This window comes from Coregonus lavaretus (genome assembly GCF_964263955.1).
Source record: "Coregonus lavaretus genome assembly, chromosome: 5".
Taxonomy (NCBI): domain Eukaryota; kingdom Metazoa; phylum Chordata; class Actinopteri; order Salmoniformes; family Salmonidae; genus Coregonus; species Coregonus lavaretus.
In genome coordinates this window covers 17,738,841-17,754,938 of record NC_139992.1, presented here as the reverse complement: position 1 = coordinate 17,754,938, position 16,098 = coordinate 17,738,841, and the positions used below count along the sequence as shown (strand labels likewise).

Here is a 16,098-nt window from a genome sequence, read left to right as displayed (position 1 = left end):
GGCACAGGAGGTATTGGTAAGAAACTAGCTTACCTTTTTTATTTTAGACCGGCCACCTCCACTACCGATTCTCCTTCCCACCAAGTCTGTCTCTCAAGGGTGAATCCTTTTCGTGACGCCAATTGTTAAAAATAAAAATGCTATTGAAACCTCTTTGCAATAAGGAATTGAGACCAAAATCGCAAGAGAAGTTTCAAGTGTTTATTACCAAGGATGCCGTCAGCTGAGTGCATACATTTAGAAAGTTCACAACACATCTTATACTCCTCCCTCCTTTTGGTCACCACCCTCTTGTAGGTGTCACCTCCCCAGCTATACATTTATGAACCCAATGAGTTTCCCTTCTCTCCCCTGTGGAATGTCCATGGTCCTCTCTTTGGTTAGCTAGATGTCAGAATCACACCCCGTCCATCTTCATTGTCCTGGGCCTGACCCTGCTCCCTGATCCTAGGAAATTTCCTCTTATCTGATTAGGTCAACCTTTCCAAATTAGCATACACACAGTTTCATGGCCTAAACTCAATTAATACTCACAGTAATCATTCACTAAACAGGATACAAACAAACTACAGTTTAACTTGAAACATGTTACATTTTAACAGAATCCATCAACAGTAAAATAATATCTAAATGTGTTCCGGTGTCCATTTGACCGATTCTGTTGGACCAAACCTAAAATGCAAATAGGGAGTTAAAACTGCTTATTGTCAGAGAGGAAGAAGGGATCTTATAGTAGAGCCTTGCACTGGCATGAATTTTAAGCCTGAGCCCTACCCATGCCCGCGACATTCAGGCCCTACCCTACCCAGGCTCAATTGCTTCTGCCAAATGTAAAGCATGACACGATAACTTCCTCCTTTAGTAAATCCATTAGCTGCTCCTGTCTGTCTGTCACGTTCTCCCTCCGAGCAGGCAGCTAATGGCGCTCTAAGTCTGAGTATCCATAGCAACGGCTCGGTTTAGGCTGCTCTGCTGAAGGACAAGAGATGACAGAGCAGTGAGCTGTTAGCTACTTTTTGCCACTCTAAACTGAGAAAAATCAAGGAACGTTATTATTTTCTGTGAAATAATCGCTCCTGTTTTATATTTGACGAGGTTGAAGCACTTTTGACGCCATGTTATGATCTTAGTTAGATATGATTGAGCACGAGCAAATGGTTCAGCTTCAAAATGTTAGTGATCAATTTAGTGATACCCGAGCACTACCCATACCCTAGTTATTGATGAAAAAATAGACCCTACCCTTCCCAACCCAACGTATAATGTGGGGCTCGGGTCGGGTAGCAGAGCTCTAATCTTTCGTCGTGGTTGTTCTGAGTGGCAGAGGGAGGGGATTGGTGTCTGTGTGTGAGTGGGAAGGGGCACACAGCACAGAAGGAGCGAAGGAGACGAGGCCAAAAAGACATAAACGCTACAAAAAAAACTAGCGATACAGGCATTTGGAATATCGCACTAAAACATTAATGAAAATTAATTTGATATATTGCCCAGCCCTAGAGTGAGGATATCAAAATACTTTAACATGATGATGTGTTCTGTTCTGTTCCCAATGGCCTATTTAACAATGTTCAGTAGATTTAACACTTTAAAACCCATTACTATAATTATCCCTGTGAATATTCATGATTGTAATGATGTAGCCGTTTCCTGCAGTCAAATGACCTAGTGACCCCATGGGTGGAATGTTATTAATATTTTTCATTATTTCATAATTCATAAACATATATGTTTTTAAACGCAGTCTGTGATGTATATAAAGTGTAATATTGGGATGCAAACTCAACATTTAATACATTTCAACTCTATATCTGACATGGTACAGGTGTCTTCTTTTGTTTAAGCCCATAACCATGTGTGTGAGGTGTATACTTTTGTTTCAAAGTAGATTTGTTTAAGACTACCAAGAACACTCTGTGTGACCCTGATTTAGCCCACTGCAGTAAAAGGTTAATGATTAATTAGCACAGTATACAATAGAGGAGCAGATGTCTGAGTGAGAAGCAGACAGATGTGGACATGAAGTTCCCACAGGGGAACCATCTAGGCCTACCTCCACCACATTAACAGCTCTCTGCCAATCAGAACATGACAAAAAGCCTTGGAGGAGAAATAAAATGGTGGTCCAACCCAGATGTTGCATTCTGTCTGTGCCATAAAACATTACAGTGATTGGGCTATGTAGTTACATCTGGTGCAATATGCATTGTGCATGGTCCCTGACAAATAAACTAAAATAATAAAATAAATAGACATCTCAGATCAAATGCATCGCCAGCAATCAAGTGAGAACTAATTAAGACAAAAGGGAATCTAAGCTGATTAGGTTTCAAGAAGAGTAGGCTAATCGATCTCCTGACTGGGCTGTGTAATTTCTCCATCTGCCTAATTATACCTTTAAACAACGTTTTCCCCTGAAGTCCAGGCTCTGGGTTGGGCTCATTAGGGCAAACTGTAGCCAAACATTTGACAACGAAAAATTAGCAAGTCCAGGTTGTCCCTCCCTGTTTCAGTCAGTTTTGTCCATTTGATGCCTAATGAACAGGACCCAGGCTCTGACCATCCACTCTGCAGTGTGGCCTACATCAACAGACAAGCTGAGCTCTGTCTGTCTCTGCTGTAGTCTGCAGTCTGCCTGCCCCAGACCTGGGTTCAAATACTATTTGAAATAATTTCAAATACTTTAGCTGTGCCTGGTTGAGCTTCCTTGGCTTAATGAACCAATAGAAGAGTCCCAAAACTGGCACTCTAGGCAGGCGAGAGCAAACGCTCAGTATATTTGAAAGATTTCAAATACTATTTGAACCCAGGTCTACTTCAGTCTGCATTCTGCCTGGTTTTGTCACTGCAGATTGGCTATACAGTATAAAATGCTCTTGGCAGAAATCTCCAGTCCCCTGCTATCTATAGACCTCTGTAGAAACAGGACCAGAATAGATAGGATGACAGTATGAAATGTACAATCTGCCTGCCACTGTCTGGGGAAATTCACTGCAGGATTTAATGAAAAAACTGTGACGCACTACAGGGTTATAGACAGTGGGGAGAACAAGTATTTGATACACTGCCGATTTTGCAGGTTTTCCTACTTACAAAGCATGTAGAGGTCTGTAATTTTTATCATAGGTACACTTCAACTGTGAGAGACGGAATCTATAAAACAAAAATACAGAAAATCACATTGTATGATTTTTAAGTAATTAATTTGCATTTTATTGCATGACATAAGTATTTGATCACCTACCAACCAGTAAGAATTCCGGCTCTCACAGACCTGTTAGTTTTTCTTTAAGAAGCCCTCCTGTTCTCCACTCATTACCTGTATTAACTGCACCTGTTTGAACTCGTTACCTGTATAAAAGACACCTGTCCACACACTCAATCAAACAGACTCCAACCTCTCCACAATGGCCAAGACCAGAGAGCTGTGTAAGGACATCAGGGATAAAATTGTAGACCTACACAAGGCTGGGATGGGCTACAGGACAATAGGCAAGCAGCTTAGTGAGAAGGCAACAACTGTTGGCGCAATTATTAGAAAATGGAAGAAGTTCAAGATGACGGTCAATCACCCTCGGTCTGGGGCTCCATGCAAGATCTCACCTCGTGGGGCATCAATGATCATGAGGAAGGTGAGGGATCAGCCCAGAACTACACGGCAGGACCTGGTCAATGACCTGAAGAGAGCTGGGACCACAGTCTCAAAGAAAACCATTAGTAACACACTACGCCATCATGGATTAAAATCCTGCAGCGCACGCAAGGTCCCCCTGCTCAAGCCAGCGCATGTCCAGGCCCATCTGAAGTTTGCCAATGACCATCTGGATGATCCAGAGGAGGAATGGGAGAAGGTCATGTGGTCTGATGAGACAAAAATAGAGCTTTTTGGTCTAAACTCCACTCGCCGTGTTTGGAGGAAGAAGAAGGATGAGTACAACCCCAAGAACACCATCCCAACCGTGAAGCATGAAGGTGGAAACATCATTCTTTGGGGATGCTTTTCTGCAAAGGGGACAGGACGACTGCACCGTATTGAGGGGAGGATGGATGGGGCCATGTATCGCAAGATCTTGGCCAACAACCTCCTTCCCTCAGTAAGAGCATTGAAGATGGGTCGTGGCTGGGTCTTCCAACATGACAACGACCCGAAACACACAGCCAGGGCAACTAAGGAGTGGCTCCGTAAGAAGCATCTCAAGGTCCTGGAGTGGCCTAGCCAGTCTCCAGACCTGAACCCAATAGAACATCTTTGGAGGGAGCTTAAAGTCCGTATTGCCCAGCGACAGCCCCGAAACCTGAAGGATCTGGAGAAGGTCTGCATGGAGGAGTGGGCCAAAATCCCTGCTGCAGTGTGTGCAAACCTGGTCAAGATCTACAGGAAACGTATGATCTCTGTAATTGCAAACAAAGGTTTCTGTACCAAATATTAAGTTCTGCTTTGTTGATGTATCAAATACTTATGTCATGCAATAAAATGTAAATTAATTACTTAAAAATCATACAATGTGATTTTCTGGATTTTTGTTTTAGATTCCGTCTCTCACAGTTGAAGTGTACCTATGATAAAAATTACAGACCTCTACATGCTTTGTAAGTAGGAAAACCTGCAAAATCGGCAGTGTATCAAATACTTGTTCTCCCCACTGTAGCTCCATTATCTTTTCTACATACTTTGTATCTGGTTTTAGTCGTTTAAGTTTACTATCCCAATGTCTTTTTTCCAATCTTTATTTTATTTTATTAATTTATATTTTTTTGGTGGCGCTGCGAAATGCATACAGTGGGGAAAAAAAGTATTTAGTCAGCCACCAATTGTGCAAGTTCTCCCACTTAAAAAGATGAGAGAGGCCTGTAATTCTCATCATAGGTACACGTCAACTATGACAGACAAAATGAGAAAAAAAAATCCAGAAAATCACATTGTAGGATTTTTTATGAATTTATTGGCATATGATGGTGGAAAATAAGTATTTGGTCAATAACAAAAGTTTCTCAATACTTTGTTATATACCCTTTGTTGGCAATGACACAGGTCAAACGTTTTCTGTAAGTCTTCACAAGGTTTTCACACACTGTTGCTGGTATTTTGGCCCATTCCTCCATGCAGATCTCCTCTAGAGCAGTGATGTTTTGGGGCTGTCGCTGGGCAACACAGACTTTCAACTCCCTCCAAAGATTTTCTATGGTGTTGAGATCTGGAGACTGGCTAGGCCACTCCAGGACCTTGAAATGCTTCTTACGAAGCCACTCCTTCGTTTTTCGGGCGGTGTGTTTGGGATCATTGTCATGCTGAAAGACCCAGCCACGTTTCATCTTCAATGCCCTTGCTGATGGAAGGAGGGTTTCACTCAAAATCTCACGATACATGGCACCATTCATTCTTTCCTTTACACGGATCAGTCGTCCTGGTCCCTTTGCAGAAAAACAGCCCCAAAGCATGATGTTTCCAACCCCACGCTTCACAGTAGGTATGGTGTTCTTTGGATGCAACTCAGCATTCTTTGTCCTCCAAACATGACGAGTTGAGTTTTTACCAAAAAGTTATATTTTGGTTTCATCTGACCATATGACATTCTCCCAATCCTCTTCTGGATCATCCAAATGCACTTCAGACGGGCCTGGACATGTACTGGCTTAAGCAGGGGGACACGTCTTGCACTGCAGGATTTGAGTCCCTGGCGGCGTAGTGTGTTACTGATGGTAGGCTTTGTTACTTTGGTCCCAGCTCTCTGCAGGTCATTCACTAGGTCCCTCCGTGTGGTTCTGGGATTTTTGCTCACCGTTCTTGTGATCATTTTGACCCCACGGGGTGAGATCTTGCGTGGAGCCCCAGATCGAGGGAGATTATCAGTGGTCTTGTATGTCTTCCATTTCCTAATAATTGCTCCCACAGTTGATTTCTTCAAACCAAGCTGCTTACCTATTGCAGATTCAGTCTGCCCAGCCTGGTGCAGGTCTACAATTTTGTTTTTGGTGTCCTTTGACAGCTCTTTGGTCTTGGCCATTGTGGAGTTTGGAGTGTGACTGTTTGAGGTTGTGGACAGGTGTCTTTTATACTGATAACAAGTTCAAACAGGTGCCATTAATACAGGTAACGAGTGGAGGACAGAGGAGCCTCTTAAAGAAGAAGTTACAGGTCTGTGAGAGCCAGAAATCTTGCTTGTTTGTAGGTGACCAAATACTTATTTTCCACCATAATTTGCAAATAAATTCATTAAAAATCCTACAATGGGATTTTCTGGATTTTTTTTCCTCAATTTGTCTGTCATAGTTGACGTGTACCTATGATGAAAATGACAGGCCTCTCTCATCTTTTTAAGTGGGAGAACTTGCACAATTGGTGGCTGACTAAATACTTTTTTTCCCCACTGTATATGAGAACGAGAGATAGGAGGGTGTACCATGTTGACGACAAGCAGCAAATTCCTATTTGTCATCCATTAAGTTACAAAAGATATCAGATGTGATATCAGTGCATTGTTTTAGATTCCGTCTCTCACAGTTGAAGTGTACCTATGATAAAAATTACAGACCTCTACATGCTTTGTAAGTAGGAAAACCTGCAAAATCGGCAGTGTATCAAATACTTGTGCTCCCCACTGTATATTTTTTACACTCTTAGAAAAAAGGGTTCCAAAGGGTTCTTTGGCTGTCCCCATAGGAGAACCCTTTTTGGTTCCAGATAGAAATAACTATTTTGGGTTCCATGTAGAACCCTCTGTGGAAAGGGTTTTATATGGAACCCAAAATGGTTCTACCTGCAACCAAAAAGGGTTCTTCAAAGGGTTCTCCTATGGGGACAGCCGAAGAACCGTTTTAGGTTCTAGATAGCACGTTATTTTCTAAGAGTGTACTAGATAAATTAACAAAAGTAGTTTTATGTTATGTTAACATACAGTTACTGATGGTTTCCAAGATGTTTGTAAGCAGACTTTCAAATAGAATCATACCTAAAAGTGTTTTGGGACAACACTTTCTGTTTATTTCTGTGTCTAATAAACCACCCAAAGCCTATACCATTTTGCTAAAGAAATACTATTTTCTTTTGATATCATCCCATTTTCTGTAGAATGTGATTCCAGCAGAGGTGTCCCTGGTGTGTGTGGTGAAGCCTGATGAATTCTGGGACAAGAAGGTCACTCATTTCTGCTTCTGGAAGGAGAAGGACAGACTAGGCTTTGAGGTGAGTGTCTTGTCTTTATCTCTCTCTCTCCTTCTCTCTCACTACCCCCTCTCTCTCGCTCCTCTCTCTATCTCTCCACATCTCTCCCTCTATTTCTTCCCCCTCACTCTCTCTCTCTCGATCTCTCTCTCTCTCTCCTAATAATGTTGCATCTCTGAGCAGCAGAATCCTATCCGCCTTCACCTCCCAGAGGGACAGATTATGACCAGAATTCAATTGACTTTCCTTCACAAACCAATGATTTTAATGTTGGTGGTTGGGCGGCATACAAATTGATAGAGGTAGAGAGATTATGCTTTTTATTTTGCTTCAGTCAGTATTATATTTGGCCTCATGAACCCCTTCAGCAATGGTGTTTTTTATCTTGGGCCAAGATCTGTTTGTGCTATATAGCCAACTCATGTGATTTGTTGTTATTGCAATGGCTAGTGATTTTCTAGTGATTTTTTTGTGCTTTCCTGCTCCACAACAGCCCTCAAATTTAGCCTATCAATTACCAACATACGGTGGCTTGCGAAAGTATTCACCCCCCTTGGCATTTTTCCTATTTTGTTGCCTTACAACCTGGAATTAAAATTGATTTTATGGGGGTTTTGAATCATTTGATTTACACAACATGCCTACCACTTTGAAGATGCAAAATATTTTTTTATTGTGAAACAAACAAGAAATAAGACCAAAAAAACAGAAAACTTGAGCGTGCATAACTATTCACCCCCCCCAAAGTCAATACTTTGTAGAGCCACCTTTTGCAGCAATTACAGCTGGAAGTCTCTTGGGGTATGTCTCTATAAGCTTGGCACATCTAGCCACTGGGATTTTTACCCGTTCTTCAAGGCAAAACTGCTCCAGCTCCTTCAAGTTGGATGGGTCCCGCTGGTGTACAGCAATCTTTAAGTCAGACCACAGATTCTCAATTGGATTGAGGTCTGGTCTTTGACTAGGCCATTCCAAGACATTTAAATGTTTCCCCTTAAACCACTCCAGTGTTGCTTTAGCAGTATGCTTTAGCAGTATGCTTAGGGTCATTTTCCTGCTGGAAGGTGAACCTCCGTCCAAGTCTCAAATCTCTGGAAGACTGAAACAAGTTTCCCTCAAGAATTTCCCTGTATTTAGCGCCATCCATCATTCCTTCAATTCTGACAAGTTTCCCAGTCCCTGCCGATGAAAAACATCCCCACAGCATGATGCTGCCACCACAATGCTGGGGATGGTGTTCTCGGGTTGTTGAGAGGTGTTGGGTTTGCGCCAGACATAGCGTTTTCCTTGATGACCAAAAAGCTCAATTTTAGTCTCATCTCACCAGAGTACCTTCTTCCATATGTTTGGGGAGTCTCCCACATGCCTTTTGGCGAACACCAAACGTATTTGCTTATTTTTTTATTTAAGCAATGGCTTTTTTCTGCCCACTCTGTGGAGTGTACAGCTTAAAGTGGACCTATGGACAGATACTCCAATCTCTGCTGTGGAGCTTTGCAGCTCCTTCAGGGTTATCTTTGGTCTCTTTGTTGCCTCTCTGATTAATGCCCTCCTTGCCTGGTCCGTGAGCTTTGGTGGGCGGCCCTCTCTTGGCAGGTTTGTTGTGGTGCCATATTAGTTCAAATTTTTTTATAATGGATTGAATGGTGCTCCGTGGGATGTTCAAAGTTTCTGATATTTTTTTATAACCCAAACCCTGATCTGTACGTCTCCACAAATTTGTCCCTGACCTGTTTGGAGAGCTCCTTGGTCTTCATGGTGCCACTTGCTTGGTGGTGCCCCTTGCTTAGTGGTGTTGCAGACTCTGGGGCCTTTCAGAACAGGTGTATACACTACCGTTCAAAAGTTTGGGGTCACTTAAATGTCCTTGTTTTCGGAAAAAAAAGCAATTAAGTGACCCCAAACTTTTGAACGGTAGTGTATATACTGAGGTCATGTGACAGATCATGTGACACTTAGATTGCACACAGGTGGACTTTATTTAACTAATTATGTGACTTCTGAAGGTAATTGGTTGCACCAGATCTTATTTAGGGGCTTCATAGCAAAGGTGGTGAATACATATGCACGCACCCCTTTTCCGTTATTTATTTTTTTGAATTTTTTGAAACAAGTTATTTTTTTCATTTAACTTCACCATTTTGAACTATTTTGTGTTTGTCCATTACATGAAATAAAAATAAAAATTCATTTAAATTACAGCTTGTAATGCAACAAAATAGGAAAAACGGCAAGGGGGATGAATACTTTTGCAAGGCACTGTACCCCCAGAGGAATTGCTGACAATACGTTATAGACCACTATGCAAATGAAGCTCTCGTCAGTTGCGTCTGATAGGTAGATGACCAAGGTCTGTTGTGGTAGACAGCATGGCAGCATTATACTTTTTTAAGTGCACTGTGTGGTGATTTAGTAGGTATAACTTTATGGCAGTAAGTCACCATTGTCTCAGAGCTAGATTAATATTACTTATTAAATATTCATGCATCGTGCTCCATTTCAACCTCCCATATGGCTTCTGTCATCTCTTCCTATACATCCTGAAGGATTTATGTTAATAGAGGGGTGGGACACACACTCCTCAAGTTTCTATCTTTGTTCTCTGAGATAGAAGAGAGGAGAGATGTAGCTAGTATTCCCTGTTTATATTTTAGTGCTAGAAGCCCCCTCACAACAGAGTGATGGTAATGAAATGATGGCGTATGCTAGTTTGTCTGATAGTACATACTAGTTTGTCTGATAGTAATGGAAGTATGAAGGAGGAATACGTGGTAGTAGTAGTTAGTCTGACCTTCTGTCTGCAGCTTGGTCTCCTTCAGCGTTGACTAATACTGTCATCATGTTGCTTGGCAACAGTAATGTATATCCAGAGCAGATGCAGGCTGCAGTATAACATTACTGTCTTCAGCATTGTCAGCCCAGTGTGTGTGTGTGTGTGTGTTACCGTGTGTGTGACTGTGTGTGTGACCGTGTGTGATCGTATGTGTGACCGTGTGTGCGTGCATGCCTTAGTCTTTGTGAGTGTTTATATACGTAAGTGTGTGTGTGGAAAGTGTCCTGGAACTGACACTAATCCAGAGACTGCTCAGTAGAGGTCTTTCTTGTTGTTTTTGCTCCAACAGTTCTGTGTTGATCTGGACCAGCAGTCCCTTCTAGCTCTTCCTCACTATAACAGTTCTGTGTTGATCTGGACCAGCAGTCCCTTCTAGCACTTCCTCACTATAACAGTTATGTGTTGATCTGGACCAGCAGTCCCTTCTAGCTCTTCCTCACTATAACAGTTATGTGTTGATCTGGACCAGCAGTCCCTTCTAGCACTTCCTCACTATAACAGTTCTGTGTTGATCTGGACCAGCAGTCCCTTCTAGCACTTCCTCACTATAACAGTTCTGTGTTGATCTGGACCAGCAGTCCCTTCTAGCTCTTCCTCATTATAACTCCCCTGCTAGACCAGATGGCTCTGTTGGATGGCTGAGGTGGTCAATTTATTGGGATTGGAAATGAAAGGGAATTGGGGGGGTGGGGATACTTGAAAATTAAAGTTGACCTACACTACCGTTCAAAAGTTTGGGGTCACTTAGAAATGTCCTTGTTTTCCATGAAAACATAAAATAAATTAGTTTGAATAGGAAATATAGCAAAATGCATAGGAAATGTAGTCATTGACAAGGTTAGAAATAATGATTTTTAATTGAAATAATAATTGTGTCCTTCAAACTTTTCTTTCGTCAAAGAACCCTCCATTTGCAGCAATTACAGCCTTGCAGACCTTTGGCATTCTAGTTGTCAATATGTTGAGGTAATCAGAAGAGATTTCACCCCATGCTTCCTGAAGCACCTCCCACAAGTTGGATTGGCTTGATGGGCACTTCTTACGTACAAATATGGTCAAGCTGTTCCCACAACAGCTCAATAGGGTTGAGATCCGGTGACTGTGCTCGCCACTCCATTATAGACAGAATACCAGCTGACTGTTCCTTCCTAAATAGTTATTGCATAGTTTGGAGCTGTGCTTTGGGTCATTGTCCTGTTGTAGGAGGAAATTGGCTCCAATCAAGCGCCATCCACAGGGTATGGCATGGCGTTGCAAAATGGAGTGATAGCCTTCCTTCTTCAAGATCCCTTTTACCCTGTACAAATCTCCCACTTTACCACCACCAAAGCACCCCTAGACCATCACATTGCCTCCACCATGCTTGACAGATGGCATCAAGCACTCCTCCAGCATCTTTTCATTTGGTCTGCGTCTCACAAATGTTCTTCTTTGTGATCCGAACACCACAAACTTCGATTCGTCTGTCCATAACACTTTTTTCCAATCTTCCTCTGTCCAGTGTCTGTGTTCTTTTGCCCATCTTAATCTTTTCTTTTTATTGGCCAGTCTGAGATATGGCTTTTTCTTTGCAACTCTGCCTAGAGGGTCAGCATCCCGGAGTCGCCTCTTCACTGTTGACGTTGAGACTGGTGTTTTGCTGGTACTATTTAATGAAGCTGCCAGTTGAGGACCTGTGAGGCGTCTGTTTCTCAAACTAGACACTCTAATGTATTTGTCCTCTTGCTCAGTTGTGCACCGGGGCCTCCCACTCCTCGTTCTATTCTGGTTAGAGCCAGTTTGCGCTGTTCTGTGAAGGGAGTAGTACACAGCGTTGTACGAGATCTTCAGTTTCTTGGCAATTTCTCGCATGGAATAGCCTTCATTTCTCAGAACAAGAATAGACTGACGAGTTTCAGAAGAAAGTTATTTGTTTCTGGCCATTTTGATCCTGTAATTGAACCCACAATTGCTGATGCTCCAGATACTCAACTAGTCTCAATAAGGCCAGTTTTATTGCTTCTTTAATCAGCACAACAGTTTTCAGCTGTGCTAACATAATTGCAAAAGGGTTTTCTAATGATCAATTAGCCTTTTAAAATGATAAACTTGGATTAGCAAATACAACGTGCCATTGGAACACAGGACTGATGGTTGCTGATAATGGGCTTCTGTACGCCAATGTAGATATTCCATAACAATAGCCATTTATAACATTAACAATGTCTCCACTGTATTTCTGATCAATTTGATGTTATTTTAATGGACCAAAAAATTGCTTTTCTTTTGAAAACAAGGACATTTCTAAGTGACCCCAAACTTTTGAACGGTAGTGTACTTTAGTTTAGACAGGGTGGATCCGGTGCTTGTATTCATCGAACTTTACTGTTGAGAATGAAATATCTATGAACTTTGAACTAAGTGGTTGGGTGACCTGTATGGCATCTACTACCCAGAACCAATCTGGCATGAATACCGGAGTATATGGGAATGTAACAGGGCATGAAAACCCTGTAGAAAGAGTGAAGTCTCACTCGTAGTGCCTGCCACCTCAAACTCAAAAGACTAGCTATTTGGCTTGTTTGACATGCGTTGCATTGCAAATCACCTTGCACTATAAATCAGTCAGTCACAATTGACCCACAATACATCATGGATTTGATGTTCTCGAACATGGCCATTCTATTTTGAGGGGACACATTATTGTGTTAATGTAATGATCTCACAGTTAGACAAAGCAACACTTATAGTAGAGACTAGAGAGCTGACTCACTGAGACGCAGCTAAACAATAACGCCACTAGTTTTATACCCTGGCACAAAATGCTCTGCTTGATCTGCCTTTCAGTTTAAAACTACACCCTTTAGGATTGTGAGCTCACACAAAATGCCCCTCGATCTACCTTTCAGTTTCAAAGCACTTCGATTAGGATTCTGAGCTGAGCTTACACCCCAGGGCCCATATTGGAAAAGCGTCTCAGAGTAGGAGTGTTGATCTAAAAGGAAAAACTGACCTAGATCAACACTCCTGCTCTGAGACGCTTTTCAAATACGGGCCCTGGGGTGTAAACTCAGCTGTCACGCCCTGGCTCTGGGGACTCTTAAATGTTGAGCCAGGGTGTGTAGTTTCGATGTTGTGTTTTCTATGTTTAGTTTCTAGATCGTTTAGATCTATGTTGGCCAGGGTGGTTCCCAATCAGAGGCAGCTGTAGCTCGTTGTCTCTGATTGGGGACCATACTTAGGCAGCCGTTTGGCACCTGTTAGTTGTGGGATCTTGTTCCGTGTGAGGTATGTTATTTGTCTACCTTGGACTTCACGTTTCGTTTGTTGTTTTGTCGTGTGTTCAGTACGTTAAAAAAAATAAAAAAAATCAAATTGTAAATAATTATGAATGCATATCGTGACATCAGCTCACATATTAAAGAGGTGGTTTCATATACAAATGTCTCTATCCAGATGTAGTTGATACATACTGGGCTGTGGAAGAGAAGGGAAGGGTCTGTTTTCACTTATGTTTTTCTTTTTGTTTGTCTTTCGGTGGTTTGGCTAAAGTGTTGCCCAATCTGCCATCACAATATTCACCAAAACCCTCAGGCTATGTTGTTTTCCTTCTTATTTGGAAGCTAATCGCGATATAAATAAATGTACTTGCGAACAGAAAACCTGTGTGTGTTTCCTGGCCTTGTTAGTCATATGCCACTGGGCACAGACTTCAATTCAACGTTTATTCCACGTTCGTTCAACGTTATTTCATTGAAATGATGTGGAAACAACGTTGACTCAACCCGTGTGTGCCCAGTGGATGTACAGTTGATGTCGGAAGTTTACCTACACCTTAGCCAAATACATTTAAACTCATGTCCTAGTAAAATGTCCCTGTTTTAGGTCAGTTAGGATCACCACTTTATTTTAAGAATGTGAAATGTCAGAATAATAGTAGAGAGAATGATTTCTTTCTTTCATCACATTCCCAGTGGGTCAGAAGTTTACATACACTGAATTAGTATTTGGTAGCATTGCCTTTAAATTGTTTAACTTGGGTCAAACGTTTTGGGTAGCCTTCCACAAGCTTCCCAAAATAAGTTGGGTGAATTTTGGCCCATTCCTCCTGACAGAGCTGGTGTAACTGAGTCAGGTTTGTAGGCCTCCTTGCTCGCACACGCTTTTTCAGTTCTGCCCACACATTTTCTATAGGATTGAGGTCAGGGCTTTGTGATGGTCACTCCAATACCTTGACTTTGTTGTCCTTAAGCCATTTTGCCACAACTTTGGAAGTATGCTTGGGGTCATTGTCCATTTGGAAGACCCATTTGCGACCAAGCTTTAACTTCCTTACTGATGTCTTGAGATGTTGCTTCAATATATCCACATTATTTTCCTTCCTCATGATGCCATCTATTTTGTGAAGTGCACCAGTCCCTCCTGCAGCAAAGCACCCCCACAGCATGATGCTGCCACCCCCGTCCTTCACGGTTGGATGGTGTTCTTCGGCTTGCAAGGAGCCCCCTTTTTCCTCCGAACATAACGATGGTCATTAAGGCCAAACAGTTATATTTTTGTTTCATCAGACCAGAGGATATTTCTCCAAAAAGTACGGTCTTTGGCCCCATGTGCAGTTGCAAACCGTAGTCTGGCTTTTTTATGGCGGTTTTGGAGCAGTGGCTTCTTCCTTGCTGAACGGCCTTTCAGGTTATGTCGATATAGGACTCGTTTTACTGTGGATATAGATACTTTTGTACCTGTTTCCTACAGCATCTTCACAAGGTCCTTTGCTGTTGTTCTGGGATTGATTTGCACTTTTCGCTCCAAAGTACGTTCATCTCTAGGAGACAGAACGCGTCTCCTTCCTGAGCGGTATGACGGCTGCGTGGTCCCATGGTGTTTATACTTGCGTACTATTGTTTATACAGATGAACGTGGTACCTTCAGGCGTTTGGAAATTGCTCCCAAGGATGAACCAGACTTGTGGAGGTCTACAATTATTTTTCTGAGGTCTTGATTTTCCCATGATGTCAAGCAAAGAGGCACTGAGTTTGAAGGTAGGCCTTGAAATACATCCACAGGTACACCTCCAATTGACTGAAATGATGTCAATTAGCCTATCAGAAGTTTCTAAAGCCATGACATCATTTTCTGGAATTTTCCAAGATGTTTAAAGGCACAGTCAACTTAGTGTATATAAACTTCTGACCCACTGGAATTGTGATACAGTGAATGATAAGTGAAATAATCTGTCTGTAAACAATTTTTGGAAAAATTACTTGTTTTGAATACAACAGGTATAGACCTTTCTGTGAAATGCTTACTTACAAGCCCTTAACTAACAATGCAGTTCAAGAAATAGAGTTAAGAAAATATTTACTAAATAAACTAAAGTAAAAAGTAAAATAAAAAGTAACACAATAAAATAAAATAACAATATTTAGGCTATATATGGATAAGAGCGTCTGCTAAATGACGTAAATGTAAATGTATATAGAGGGGGTACCGGTACCGAGTCAATGTGCGGGGGTACAGGTTAGGACCACAACTATTTAGTCCTTCAGGGTTGATTCCTCTAACTATGTAGTCCTTCAGGGTTGATTCCTCTAACTATGTAGTTCTTCAGGGTTGATTCCTCTAACTATGTAGTCCTTCAGGGTTGATTCCTCTAACTATGTAGTTCTTCAGGGTTGATTCCTCTAACTATGTAGTTCTTCAGGGGTGATTCCTCTAACTATGTAGTTCTTCAGGGTTGATTCCTCTAACTATGTAGTCCTTCAGGGTTGATTCCTCTAACTATGTAGTTCTTCAGGGTTGATTCCTCTAACTATGTAGTTCTTCAGGGTTGATTCCTCTAACTATGTAGTTCTTCAGGGGTGATTCCTCTAACTATGTAGTCCTTCAGGGTTGATTCCTCTAACTATGTAGTTCTTCAGGGGTGACGGCTCTAACCATGTAAATTAGTTATTCAGGGTTGATTCCTCTAACTATGTAGTTCTTCAGGGTTGATTCCTCTAACTATGTAGTTCTTCAGGGTTGATTCCTCTAACTATATAGTCCTTCAGGTTTGATGGTAGTGTTGTTTTAGATGGAGTATGTGTTTAGCATCCTACGGCTAACCTTGCGGATATGTGCAAGGGGTTGG

The 16,098-nt window shown here is 41.8% G+C and overlaps 1 protein-coding gene across 1 annotated transcript in view; it reads left to right on the top strand.

Moving 5' to 3' along the window:
• LOC311129386 (SEC14 domain and spectrin repeat-containing protein 1) overlaps positions 1-16,098 on the top strand; it is a gene marked incomplete at its 3' end in the record, with an annotated part of 51,987 nt that overhangs the window by 14,428 nt on the left and 21,461 nt on the right. The window contains exon 5 of the mRNA XM_084161670.1: positions 7,067-7,180. Within this exon, the coding sequence (XP_084017796.1) occupies positions 7,067-7,180 (114 nt within the window). The remainder of the gene's footprint in view (positions 1-7,066; positions 7,181-16,098) is intronic.